We start from the raw sequence: 15,207 nt of genomic DNA on the forward strand, positions 1-15,207 counted from the left end.
GGAATTCATGGTGCAAATTTTTCTTAAAATAGGAAAATTGGGATAATTTTTTAGTATGATGTTACTAGCTACTATTGTATAATTTTCATTTATTATAGGATCATATAATCCACCAACCAATTAAAAAACATTCTTTCCTATCAGAATTTTGGGAAAAGTTTGTTAAACACCAAAATGTATTTAACTCGTTAAAAACAAAAGTGAGAGAGATAACTTTAAGCATAATAAGTGAAGGCGAGTGCTAATAAGAGAGATAGTTTAACTCATTACTTTTAATATATATATTTTATTGTTAGTTAACATCTATTGACAATCATATATCTTCAAAGGGACTCATAAAAAAATAGCGAGTTTAAAAAAATGTTTTTTAATATGCTTAACTAAGTTTTAATTATGTCGTTAATTAATTTAAATATTTTTAGTTGAGTTTCTATTAACAAATTTTATTCTATTAACTCTTCAAAATATTTTTTAATTTTATATCAGTACCATGTGATTTGAATTTGATCAAGAACAAGATGATGTAACTATTAGTTTTTACCTTTTCATTTTCAACTCGCATAAACTCATTAATCCTTTCTCGAATCATACTCAATTTTTTCTCTAAGAACGAGTTAAAAAATAATGAGTTGAAAATGACACAATGGACGTAACAATTACACCATCTCATTAATAATAAAATCAAATGACGAAAAACAAACAATATTTTAAACACTCAATACCAAATATTTTAATAAAAACTTAATTAAAAATACATAAATTTATAATATATTTCAAATTTAATTAAGTCTTTTTAATAAATGTTAGTAAATAACAAGGAATATTTTGCTACATTGTTCAATAGGTAATACGATTAAAAACTAGATAGACAAAGTATAATACTTTTAATAAATTATTTGATATATAAATATATTTGTGTTATTCATTTTTTTTATTTATTTATGTTCACGATTGATAATTAAATATTATTTTCAAAAAGTTGGCTTTAAAAATATAATACATTACCACTGTACCCAAAAATTACGGGTAAAAATTGAATTTTAATGGGATTATAGTCCTATATAAAGACAAACTTGTGACCATCCCCGCGTTATAAAATACTAAAGAAACATAAAATAACATGTAATTAGTGATAAATTTAAGGCATAACTAAAAAGTACTCCACCATTTCTTGAACTAGTTGCTGTAATATTTTTGTTTTGACGAAGAGTGGATTAAATTTATCTTTAATATTTTATACCATCCACTTGATCTAAAGAATTATCCAAAATTTTCAAGTTTAAAAAATTTGAATATGTTGACACATATCCATAAGTTTGGTTTTTTTTCTCTTTGCATTTATTTTGTTTCTCTACTTATAAATTTTATCTATGCACCTTGTCAAACGTTATAAAAGAAGTTATGGATGTCTCAAAACACTCACTTTGAACCTAACCAACCATTGTTCTCTATCTTATCCTATTTCTTATTTTGTAATAAACTTCACTGTGTGTTGATGAAAAAGAAAACACCAAACACGAAAATAAAAGTACAATTGTTTGTTTTATCTCTAAGAAACCTAGATTTTTTCCCCACTTTATCATGATATATTTACCGTTTTTTTAATGTTTTTAGTTGTCTCAACTAGGTTAAATTTTTTTTTATGCGACAAAGTTTGTTGGTTTTTCGTGCTTAAAAAAATAAAGCATTAGTCATATGTGTTGTGCATATACTTTGCTTTATGTAGTATTGTTTACATTAAGCTGCTTATGCTTCTACTATTTTTAAATACAAAGCTTAATATATAATGTATTTACATTAAATACAAGACTTAATAATGTATTTTGGAGACGATGTCTTTCTCTGGGTATTATGGACTGTAGGCTTTTATATGTTTTTTTTAAAAGGGTTGCATCGACATGTTTAAATGTTCCAATTTGTTTACTTATTTTTATATAAAAAAAATAATCTTATGTGAGTAACGATATCCTAAAATGTCTTTATTATCTTTTAAATAGAATTAGTAATCTATTTACATTGTAATTCTTTAGATTTCTATGGTACTTTTTACATCAAGTTATTTATTTCCTTCATGCTGAATAAAGTATTTACATTGCAATTCTTTATATTTGATTGAAATGAGATTACCCATTTTTAAAATGTCTACAAATGTGAGTTCTCATCTAATTTAGTTTAAAATAAACTAAATATATGACTACAAGATAAATAGAAATCAATATTAGAAAGAAAATAATTAGTTATTATATATTATTATTATTAAAAATTATATTCAAAGAAAAAGAATTAATTAATTGTTATATTGACTACATTATATAATATTTTAGAGACTAAATAAATTATTGGATATAAAATAATTTTAATTAATGATAAATAATTTTTAAATTGGTATTTTTAAAAATAATTTTTATTTAATGATTTTTTTTAATATATATTGACTAAATTAGATATTATTTTAGAGGATAAAAAATTATTAATATCTAAAAATAATTTTATTATTAATAAAATTTATAAAATTGTGCTAATTAGATTTTTATAAATAAAGTTATAAATTTTATTAATAATAGAAACTAATTTTAAGATATTAATATTTTTTTAAAATAATATTTAATTATTTAATATAGTAATTAATTATTATTTTTTCCTAAAAAAAATTATTTAACGATTTTCCTAATGTATATCTACTTGTTGAAATGTTGCAAAAGTTCCTTTCAAGATCTTAGGGAGTTTTTAATCTATTGACAGTGGCATGGTCGTAAAAGGGAAATTTTACTGTTGACTATTCCAAAGCGATAAACTTGTCAATGTTTACCATTCACATCATGTCATTAATGCCCTAGCACAAGTCTTTTCGCAACTTCCAAGTTTTTCATTCGACAAACTAAATTTTTCTGGAATTTCAACCCACATTAATTTCACTTTGACTGGATTATACTTCATACGTTTTATAGGTAATACTAATTATTTGTGTACCTAAACATTAATCAGACAACTAATATGCATTGAAGGGGAAAAAACTAGAAGAAAATTGTTTAAAATTTAAAGTTGAAGTTGTAGTATATAATGGTCTAGTCAATATTGGCTTGCCTAATTGTTACGTGGACACAACTTTCACCGTATGAAAATTATCATTTAGTATTCAAGTTTCCGATCATTAGTACAATATTAATTTATGTCACCCATTTTAAAACAACTAAAATTAATTGCTAGTGTTGGTTTTTCTGAGAGTTGTTAAATTGAAAACTAAATCAAATTAAAAGTTTAATACTAATATTAACGTCGGCTTGGGTACAACTAAATTAAACAAAAGCATGACATAAAACAGTGTCTACTATTAAATGTTGATATTAAATAAAGCTAGTTTGGTACAAAGAAGAGAAAACAAAACAATATTACCCACAATTTGGCTCTTCGTAATAAATTAGGTTTAATTTTTTTTCTCATTATTTATTTTATTTGTTATTAACTAAATGATTTCATTTATTTAAATTGGGCTCCAACTTTTTTAAATAATTTTTTTCTACAATACTTTTTAGTGTTTTCACATAATTCTTCGTAAATACATACTCTGATTTGATTTAATGATACAAAAAAAATTATACTTTTGTATTTTGTATTTTTATTTATATTTTAGATAAATGTTACTTAATCAAAAAGAAAAAAAAGAATTTGTTTAGTTGTACTTACGAATTCGCGTTTTCAGATGTTGCCTGAACCCTAATCAAATGAAAATTAAATATTATATTAATAGTGATATAAAATTTAATAAAGTAAATAAACAATGAATCCAATAAAGTAATTAGACGTAAAAGTTCTTATATTCTTTTGGCATTAAATAATTGATATGGCTAGTTAAAAAATTAAAATAACTTGTTGAAAATAATGATTTTTTTTTCACTTGTCTATTTTTATTACGGATAAACAAGTTAAACTTAATGCTAAATTTAAATCTGTATGAACAAAGAATAATGTGTTGTCATAAAAAAATTAACTATTTATTAATGAACTTTATTTATGTGGTCAAATTAAGCGAGTTTATTGGCTATTAAATAAGATTAAATTTAATTTCTTAAACAAGTAAATGTCACTTTTTATGATGGAATAATTTATAATATGATATTAAAAAAACTAAGTATCATCTTATTAAGAAATAATAGGAATCTCTATGTTAATACATTATAAGAAATATATGGTTTCAAAATATTACTTTCAAGTAATTTTTATATTAAAATATAAACACTTATAAGTATTAATTGTTAAAATAAATATAAAATAACTCATAATTTATGAATTTATACTTTTTTATATATTTTGTGATTTTAATTTGAATAAGAACATTTTATTTCTAAATTTGTGTTAATTTTAGGTTTCTAAGGAAGATAATTGGGCAAAAGAAAAATATATAGAGCTAAAAAAAAATTGGAATACATCAACACTCACCAAAGCTGTCAAACTTCATAAAAAGTCAAGATGTCACCCGTGGATCTCGCTCAAGCGAGCTCAATCTCGCTTAAGCAAGATAGTGCCAGCAAAGTTGGACCTTTCTACGTTTTACTCGCCTAAGCAAGTCCATTAGTGCCCAAGCGAGAAGTAGACCATGAAAAACTTGAGACACAACCCTAGTGTGCAAGATTGAGAGGAAAATACCATTGATTGACTTGTAACCCAATTGGGAGAATGAAATGTGTTAGAAGATGTGTGACTAATTTTACCCATTATATTGAGATAATATCTGAATATAATATTTTGTTATTTATTGATTATTGTTATTATTGTTTTATTTCTACTTCTTGATTTAAAATCTTAAAATACATGCATACTTGTTTATAAAATATACATACGAAGGAAATTTAAATATTTTATATATAATTTTTTTTTCTCACCTGACACCATATATAATATGCTATAAAAGTAGTATTGGATTGAAATTTGGTTTTGTTCTCTTAATTTCAATTTGTGGGAGCAATTAATTCCACTTGCATGAGAAAGTGATGAATATTAAAAGGGAAGGAAGGGACATAGAAAAGACTAGATGATTAATCTGAATTACTGTATAGGTACTAGTGGAGTTGCTTATGGATAGTGTTTGGTGAATAAAATGAGAAGAAAAACAAGTACAATCCCTTTTAATTTTGGGATGTATCGATAATTACAGAGATGTGAGACGAGTGTCATTGTATATAAACTACAATTTTTCTTGTATTTAAGTGATGGAATTATACTGTTATAGAGGTGAAGTTGATCACACACACTATACAAAAAGACTGTTCATGCATTATATAGGTAGCTAAATGATAGTAGCAAATTTGGTGTTAAAAGTATTTGAATGGAGAAGAAGAAACGAAGACGGCAAGTGATGAAAAGGTTGGTTCAGAAGTCTATGATGAAATGAAAGGTGGCGGAGGAGTTGGAGTTGGGTAGGTTCCATCATGGAACAATCTCTGGGTGTTTTTCTTCTTCTTCTTGGATTCTTCAACTTCAAATAATCCGTCAAGGAACGACAAAATCAAAAGTTGTTTGTGATGTTCTGTGTTCTACAAATATTCTTCTGCATGGGGACCACTCATTAGAGATGGGGAAAAAGCCAAAAGCCTTTCATTAGGAAAAAAACACTTTTTACAATAATATATTAAACAATATATTAGGCCATTTAAATAAGAATTAGTATAAAAAAATGCCATCTAAGTTTTATAAATATTTGGTATCAACTAATATAATATACTATAATTTTTTTAGTATGGTATATTACACCGATTGAATTATCAAACTGATGTAATATATACTATCTACAATAATAATAAAAAGAAGTTTCAAAAATTTAACTTTGAATAGTATATATTACACCAGATGCATAGCTCAATCGATATAATATATAATATCGAGAAAGAAAAAAAAATTGTAGTTATAGTATAGTCATATGGTCCTACAAGGAAGAACAAAACTATGTTTAATCTCTAATTTTTGTACATGTTCCACAGGTCGAATATATATATATATATATAAAAGTTACAAGAGGGAGACGACAAATAACACATTAGGTTAAGAACATACTTATTTTTTATTATCTTTGAATGTTTTAGGTCTCAGGTCGCTTACTGACTTATCTGGAACAAAAATATTTTTTTAAAAAATGAGTACTTTAAAGTAAAAGGGTGATATGATTTAATTTGTATTGTTTTATACTAAAGTCTTACCGATCATTTACAATTTCATTAAAATTCATTTTAGAAAGTTGTTAGGATATCATATAAGTTATGTTTAATAAAATTGACAAAATTGTATTAGTGAAATACGAATTTCATATAAATTATGAAATTCTTTTCTAATTTAAAGTTATATCTATAAAGTACAAATTTCATTTTAAAATGGTCCACGTGATAACTAACTTATCCATTTTAAACATTTTTTTACCTAAAATCGAAATTTAAAAAAATTGCACTACCTCCATACAAAAACCTCCAAAACTGTTATGTCTCCATCTCTACACCAATGAATTATGAAGTTAGAAAATTATGAAACTAGCTTCAATATAAAATTTTATTTCTTAATTTCTTTTTATACGCTTGTTCAACTTTCTTATTTTTATTTAAAATGAGATTAAAATTTCTGACCATTCTCGTCATCTTTTAGTTCAAATGAAAATTCTTAACTTTAATTTAACTATTTAGGTTTACAATTTTAAAACAAGTTTACTTAGGGAGTTTGTACATTTTTATCTTCTGGTAGAGACAGGAGTTATACAGCAATTATATCATTTTTTTCTTCTAATTTTATCATTTTACTTAGTTTGTACATGTGGTTACATTAGATACTAGTCCTATATAAAAGGATTGGAGTATAAATTTGTTATATAAAAATTTTGCTGTATAAATTTGTTATATAAATTTTTTGCTGATAGATAAGAAATGCGACTCATGTCATGCATCACCTTGTCTTTAACTCTTCTCTCGATGGTACAATTCAAAAATAAAAAAGTTTTCAACTGGAAGTAAATTCAAAAAAAATCATGAAAAAAGTATTTTTAAATTACATTATCCAAAAGTATTTTTGAGCTATTTATAAGAATGTAGAAGAAAATTATATGGAGGTGAAAAAAAATCACCTAGACTCAATCTAGGCCCGGAATAAGCCTAAGTCCTTGGTTCCAGCCTTCCATTGGTGGGCTCAGGCTTATTTATTTTCAGACTGTTTCTTCCTGCACCTCCATACCTTCTTCTCTCACCTCCATAAATTTTCGAATTTCCAAAAATGCTCCTCTATGATATTCTGGATTATGTAATTCGAAAGTCATTTTTCAAATTCGAAAGCCTTTTTTTCATATACATGCTTACTTTCTGGATTACATAATCTGAAAGTCTTATTTAGCTTTCGGATTATGTAATCTGAAAAAAAAAAATTCAAATGAGTTTTCAGATTACATAATCCAGAAACTACTCTATAGAGATGACACAAGAAGGATAAAAATATATTTTTATGTTATGTATGGAGGTAGCGGAAGAATATATAGAAGTACAGGAAGAAACAGTATTATTTTCATCACCCTCTCAATTAGTGGGTCTGGAAAAATAAAGTTGAAAAAACATTTGTTGTACAAGTGTTTTTTTTTTAGAGGGTGCCACCCTACCAAAATTAGTGGGTCTGGAAAAATAAAGTTAGAAAGACTGATTTATTTTTTTTAAATAACTTTTGGATTATCTTTTCTGGCTGAACATACTTTTCAGAATCCAACAAATGTATTTCTGGAAAATATTTATAAAAAAAAGAATTTTCAAAATAAAACTTTCGAGAACATATATAATACACTATGGAATATTTTTTCTGAAATGTGTTTAGCAAAAACTTTTCAAAATAAGAACGAATTAGATGAAATATTTAGTTATTTCACATGTATTTGATGGGATGCAGGAAAATATTTGATGGATGCATAAATAAACACTTTTTTTTAGGAATTATCGGATTAATGTTTGGGCAAGAGATGAACTTGTTTGTGACTTTTTGTTAGTTGGTGTTGTTTTGTAAAAAGGAAGTTCCAAAATACACCTGAGTTAATAACAACAGAATTTACATACTTTTAAATCTCACTGTGTTTTAGTAAGTGTTTATAAAACTAATTTCATCAAAAAATAAGCTAATAGACAAATTTAATATATATTTTTATCCTATACAAAAATTATCTAAATTTTCTTCAATTCAAATTAATTTTTCAAGTGGGACTAAGTATACTAACATTTATCTAAATTTAGGTTAACTATTATTTTAAAAACGATTTTGAATAATTCAACCGGAATCAAAGTACTATTCCATTCGTTCTATCGTTTTTACGCCCACTTTATCGATATAAGTAACTTTTATTTTAGAAATAAGTTTACTTTATTTTTATTTTGTAAAAATAATTTCATTCAAATATACATATGCTAATTAAGTTAACAATCCTTTATCTATTTAAGGTAATTAAGATTATTTTATCATTAACATAATTACATTTTTATTCTTTTCATTTCTCGACAACAAATATAGAATGATGAGAAAAATACCCATTAGAGGGCATCCATCAACACTAATATTTTGAAGGTCAGTATTTTAATCTTGACAATTGAACAAAATGAATGGAAATTAAAATTATGGATCGTAAAAAATAAGGAAACACAAAGTGATATTACCATTTTATCCTAATTCTAGTTTATTATTTATTTTATTTCAGAAGTCTTTATGGAAAAAAAATCGTGCACACATATTCATTATTTATATCTAGCATTTTCAACAAAATCAATATTAACCTCTGATTTGAATTTCACCGTGCTAAAGTTGTTTTCAAATTTTAAAAAATAAGTAGTATGTCTTTATATATTGAAATTGAAAATAAAGAGAAGTATAAGTAAAATTCATAACCATTAAAAGATAGAATATAAGTTATGCATTTAAAGTGCAAAGCATATCATCAGTCTTACAAATTATAATGATAAATTTATTTAGTTGTGCAATAATTATATTAAAATTCATATCAAAAGTACTTTATAGTTGATTTAGTCATTAAAGTAATAAATATTATTTTTTATTTCTTAAGAAAACTTTATAAAAGAGCCTTTTAAAGTTTTCTTACAAGTTTGACTCAATTTATCTTTCCCAAGAAAACAGAAACTCAAAACTAGTCTAGCACTATTCACACTATCTAAAATAGAAGAAGTTTTAATATCCTATTAGAAGGGAGAAAATATATTTTTATTTTTTGTATACATTCCCTCAAATTGAGTTAATGTTCCTACATCTTTATACAAATAATTTGATTTTTAAATTTTATTAAAAATATGCTTAACTAAGAAATTATCACATCTTTAAGAGTTAGACAGTTATTGCATTGCACCATTGATAAAAAAAGATATTAAATTTGATAAGTTTATATGCTGTGATATATAAAGAGATAGAGAAAAATAGTAGATGTTGATAAAGTGTTTAAAAATATGATATTAACAGTATACTATACAAAATGAGAAGCTGATAAACATTACGAAAGAAGCAGTAACAACCTAAAAAAAGTGATATTATAAAGACATAAAGAATGAGAGGTTAAAAAGTAGGAGAGAAATGTGAACGAGTCATTCGTCTAATTTTCTGAAAGTGTAGTACGTGTGTGTCCACGTATATCTATGTGTATATATATATATATATATATATATATATATATATATATATATATATATATATATAGTTTTGTTTTCCCTTCATTGTTTTCCACACCTTTCCACGTTCTTCTTCTTCTTAGCTTAAACCACCAAGCATTCTTGGTATGTATCTCTTTTACTTTCACCTCATACAATTTACTTTTCTTCCATTGATTCTTTCACCATTCCTGGTATTCAGATCTTGAAACAATGCCTGCGTCTTACGATTTGTTTATTTTGCATCCTGCTTTAGATCTAGCTCTTAATATTATTAGTTATGATAATTCAAGCTTTATATCTGATTGTTCTATTTTCATTAATTTGTTTTATTAAAAATGTATGTGTGTGTGTATACATATAGCTAATGCGTGCAAGTTTATCAGCGTTGTGGAACAGATTGGATCTGTTGATTCAAGTGATGGTATGGTGCTGTTGTTTGTGCAGCATTCGCAGATCTATGTTGGCTCATGTATTCTCTGTTTCTTGTCTTTGTGATTCTTTGTTTGCGGTTGAATGGTGAAGTAATAAAACAAAGAAAATGGCAATTCTATAAAAATGATAACATTCATACATTTAATAATCTCTTAATTTGATTTGTTTGTCTATAATACAACCAGCTTTCGCGACATTCCCACACTTGAAGGCAACATTAAATGTGTTCTTTCTTTCATTCGTTTCTCATCATTAGATTATTTAACCATGTGCAATTTGTATTTTTCACGGGCTGCATAAAATCCTAAGATTTCATTTTCTTTACTCCTGAACTTTATAAAAAAAAAGAAGGAAAAAGATAGATTTTTTATATTTTAAAAAATCTCATGATAAATAAATAATACACATTTTACCATTCACTCGAAAATCAAATCATCATATATCATACATTTATTGACTTTTATAATTAATGAAAAGTTATATGTAAAACATTTGTTGATTGGCAGACAATATAAAAAATTTACATTAATAGTCCATGTCTATCAAATATATACTGAGAGTAAATATGTCTTTTATAATAGGTGCAGCAAAAATTAAACATTTGTGATTTGATTATATTTTAGGTCCATGCAATAGAATATGTAGCATATTGTGAAGTTAATTGCTTCGGTAGTTTCTTTGTACAACGCAATTTAACTCTGTTTGCTTTGTTAACAGCAGAGATGGAAAGTTTCCTCTTCACCTCAGAATCTGTAAACGAAGGTCATCCCGACAAGTTGTGTGATCAGGTTTCAGATGCCATCCTGGATGCATGCTTGGAGCAAGACCCAGACAGCAAGGTTGCGTGTGAAACCTGTACAAAAACTAACATGGTTATGGTGTTTGGTGAGATAACAACCAAGGCCAATGTGAACTACGAGAAAATAGTTCGAGATACTTGCAGAGGCATTGGGTTCGTGTCCCCGGATGTTGGTCTTGATGCTGACAATTGCAAAGTCCTGGTCAACATTGAGCAGCAGAGTCCTGATATTGCTCAAGGAGTTCATGGTCACATGACCAAAAAGCCAGAGGAAATTGGTGCTGGTGACCAAGGCCACATGTTTGGCTATGCCACAGACGAAACCCCGGAGCTAATGCCACTCACTCATGTGCTTGCTACTAAACTTGGAGCCAAGCTCACTGAAGTGAGGAAGAACAAAACATGTCCCTGGCTGAGGCCAGATGGTAAAACCCAAGTGACAGTTGAGTACAAGAACGATAATGGAGCCATGGTCCCTATCCGGGTCCACACAGTCCTCATCTCAACTCAGCATGATGAAACTGTCACAAATGAGCAAATTGCTGAAGAATTGAAAGAGAAAGTGATCAAACCCGTCATCCCAACCAAATATCTTGATGACAAAACCATCTTCCACCTCAACCCCTCTGGTAGGTTTGTCATTGGTGGACCCCATGGAGATGCAGGACTCACTGGAAGGAAGATCATTATAGACACCTATGGCGGTTGGGGTGCTCATGGCGGCGGTGCCTTCTCCGGCAAGGACCCAACCAAGGTTGATAGGAGTGGCGCATACATTGTCAGGCAAGCAGCCAAGAGTGTGGTAGCTTCAGGACTTGCTAGACGTTGTATTGTGCAGGTTTCTTATGCAATTGGAGTCCCAGAGCCCCTTTCAGTGTTTGTAGACACATACCAAACGGGAAAGATTCCAGACAAGGAAATCTTGGTTCTGATCAAGGAGAAGTTTGACTTCAGGCCAGGAATGATTGCCATCAATCTTGATCTCATGAGAGGAGGCAACTGCAGGTACCTGAAAACTGCTGCTTATGGGCATTTTGGACGTGATGATCCTGATTTCACTTGGGAGACTGTGAAGATCCTCAAGCCTAATGCTTAAGTTAGCCACCCTTGATGGAATTCATTGCTACTTGTGGCTATCATTGTAGCCATCTTTCAGATTTTGGGTAAAAGGAAATAAACAAGCTTCGTTGCGTACATCTCTTATTGAAGATACGTTTCACAGTTTGGACTACAAGAAGGAGTAGACATCTTTCTTCATTTTTGGGTGGTTGGTGTAAACTTAGGATGTTCATTTGAATTTTGAGGGTGTTAGTTTATGTAATTGTTTACTTCATGAAAACCACGATTCCTTAAATATCGACTCTTATTATAAAACAATTTTTTTATATTTTATTCCTTTATATTTTAAAATTATTGATTTTAAGTCCTATATAATGAACAAATTTTAGTTTTAGTCATTGTAATTTCCTTTGGTTTTAATCCTTCTAAAGTTTACAATTACCGGTTTTTATCTCTAAATTTCATTTTAAAGTAATAAATAATATTATTTTAAGAATCTGAAATTCTTTTGAAGGTAACACGTACTGATGTTATACCATTAACACTAGTAAATGTTATTTGGAATAGTCATTTGAACTTTTGCCTATTACATAATCGGTTAACAAACACCTATGATCATTGAGATAGAAACAAAAATTCAACTTTAAGAGGGATAAAAATCCTTTTTTTAGAGACTAAAATTAAAACTTGTTGACTTTGCAGGAATAAAATAGATATTAAAGCCAATAAAATTTCCTATGGAGACATGGAATGACTAGGTTTTGTTGTATCATTCACAATTGTTCATGATTGATAGTGCTACTTACATAGATAGAGAAATTGCAAACGTAATGCTTCTCTTATGCGGAGTAGTTAAGAGTGCAACCACAGGCGATCATGGAGCCTCTCTTCTCCAGTGCCATACATCTCATCTACCTTTTCACCATTCCGGTAAAATTGGAAGGTGGGGGTGTACCGAATGTGTTGAGTTGTTTCCGGGCATTCATCAATGTCAGCGTACACAAAGGTAAGCTTCGGAAAATTATTGCTTAGTCTGTAGAATGCTGGGAGAATTTGGCTACAGACGCGACACCTGAACAACCAGGAAACAATACTCAATAATGGCTTCCTTAATATAAAAAAGAAGATTAAGGCGTTGAATGCATTGTTAATTCACACTTACAACTCTAATTGCCACTCTAATTTCCTTTGGGTGATAAACAATAAATTATTCTTTTGGGTGCAAAGGATATCTTGCAATCAAGAGTCATAAACTAATTTCTCAAAATACAAAAAATTATTTAAAGAACTCACTTTTCCCAAATTCATTTTTCTATACACACAAACATGGAGATTGAACATATGAGAACATGTTTAGGGGGTATGATTAGGCCTCAACTATATTACACCAGATTGGATTTGAACCTTAGAGACAAGAAACTACGGATCTTCCAAACCACTCTCGTTGAAGGAGAATGTTTCTATTTAGAATGCATAAAAAAGCATAGAAGCATGCATTCTTACACATTCAAATAAAAACCTTGTTCATTTTTAATTTCTTAGCCAGAAATCTTAACATTTGTCGTAAAGGCCACCTAGATTGTAACCGCACCCCAAGGAGAAAATTTCATTGGAAGTGCATTAAAAACACAATGGAAAACGCATTCTTATATCAAATAAAAACTTTCCATTTTATATTTTTTAGGCAGAGTTTTTAGCATTTGCATCAAGTAACGTATGCCACTTGGGTTCTAACCTAACCACATACCCCTGTGCTATGTATCATGCTCAATTTCATTATTCCAAATCCAAACAAAACAAACTTCCAAATATCATGTAAACAAAAATTTAAACCACAAGGTTTGGACTTTCCAATGATTTACAGAGTTCCGATATCAAACACCTGGTGTTCAAAAACCAATTAGTACCCACACATTATTAGGGAGAAGCAGTGACATACCAAGAAGCGCCATAATTGATAACAGCCTGCAATCAATTTTGTGACAGAACAGAGGAATCAAATATATGCAGTGATGTTAAAAAGTTGGAAACAAAAGGGATTATGGCCTTAAATCGGTGTGTAGTTTTGCTTACGGGGGTTTTGGAGGATTTGATGTGTGCGAGAACATTGGTGAAGTCGTCGTCGCTGGTAGCGCTTTTCAAATTGGCACTGCCTTCCAACCCTTTCTTTGCCTTATCATGCTGGTTGCTCACCACGCTTAAGCTTCCCTCCATCGTCGTTTCTTTTTCCAATCCAACAAAATCTATATTTCACCATCATGCGTCAAGAAATTTAACAATATGTTCATTTTGGTATTTAGGAGGTGTATGAAAAAGGAAACTAACTAATGTTCAAGAAATTTGAAATAAGGATTTTTTTAATATTTAGTTTTGAAAATTAATATTCTCATTCATATGAAAATGTTTTCTCAAATACGTTTGGAATCCGGCAATTTCTTCCGGCACCATATCAATTCTTACTTTCACCCTATCATTTTTTTAATTTCCAAAATTACTTAAATCCGGAATAGAAAACATAATTAAAAAAATACATTTCAGAGGAAGAAATACAGAACACAAAATTAAAAATGCATTTTGAATAAAAATTTTCAGAATTCAAAAATGTGTTCCAAATATCTATGAATAAAAATTTTCAGAATTCAAAAATGTGTTCCAAATATCTAAATCTAGAATGTTTCAGATATCCAAATATGGAATGTTTCGGATAACACATTCCGAAAGTAATTTTTATTTACACCATTTTTTATTTAGGTTATTTTCGTCATTTTAGAGAAACGGATTGAATGCATGTTGAATTGACATGGTACAGGGAGAAATTGCTTTGGAATCCTTCCGATGAGAAGGTAGAAATCTAACTTGGTTAAGATAAAAAAAAATACACAAAAATGTCATATCTCATTTAATACTATGAATAATTAAGATTATTGTTAAAATATTGCCTAATTATAAAATTTTATAAGAATATATATGACAAACTAGATAGTTTGAAAAAGATAGTCAATTCTGATCTTCTTGTGTTTTGATTTTGTAATTTGTAAAGAGAAAAAAAAATCAGGAATCAACTAAAGTGATTAAAAGTGTAAGACTTGAGAAAACCTTCTGGAATGGAAGTTCAAACACGTGAAATTAGCGGAACAATTATAAGGTTATTAACCACGTAATGAATTGTTTAGCAATAGTCCCCGAATGAACAAAAGAAAGTTAACCTTTGAAATTGTCACTAGCAACAAATGAGCAATTTAAACTTCGTAATACTCATCT

The 15,207-nt window shown here is 28.2% G+C and overlaps 2 protein-coding genes across 3 annotated transcripts; one reads left to right on the plus strand and one right to left on the minus strand.

Moving 5' to 3' along the window:
* The first annotated feature begins 9,714 nt into the window (after window positions 1-9,714).
* LOC137814475 (S-adenosylmethionine synthase 3) lies at window positions 9,715-12,343 on the plus strand. 2 transcript variants are annotated; one of them, XM_068617245.2, is made up of 2 exons: window positions 9,715-9,779; window positions 10,806-12,307. In XM_068617245.2, exon 2 carries the CDS (start codon window positions 10,811-10,813, stop codon window positions 11,981-11,983), a length of 1,173 nt encoding a protein of 390 aa, XP_068473346.2. In that variant the 5' UTR covers window positions 9,715-9,779; window positions 10,806-10,810; the 3' UTR covers window positions 11,984-12,307. The 2 variants fall into 2 exon arrangements, with proteins under 2 accessions (XP_068473346.2, XP_068473345.2); XM_068617244.2 differs by having other exon boundaries at window positions 9,722-9,779; window positions 10,809-12,343.
* A 298-nt stretch (window positions 12,344-12,641) lies between these two features.
* LOC137814476 (Thioredoxin superfamily protein) lies at window positions 12,642-14,295 on the minus strand. The gene is made up of 3 exons (XM_068617246.2): window positions 14,020-14,295; window positions 13,886-13,911; window positions 12,642-13,018 (listed from the first exon to the last, which is right to left on the minus strand). The coding sequence occupies exons 1-3, from the start codon at window positions 14,158-14,160 to the stop codon at window positions 12,799-12,801; spliced, it is 387 nt and encodes a 128-aa protein (XP_068473347.1). The 5' UTR covers window positions 14,161-14,295; the 3' UTR covers window positions 12,642-12,798.
* Between the last annotated feature and the right edge of the window lie 912 nt (window positions 14,296-15,207).

This window comes from Phaseolus vulgaris, chromosome 1 (assembly GCF_051622355.1).
Source record: "Phaseolus vulgaris cultivar YP4 chromosome 1, ASM5162235v1, whole genome shotgun sequence".
NCBI lineage: Eukaryota > Viridiplantae > Streptophyta > Magnoliopsida > Fabales > Fabaceae > Phaseolus > Phaseolus vulgaris.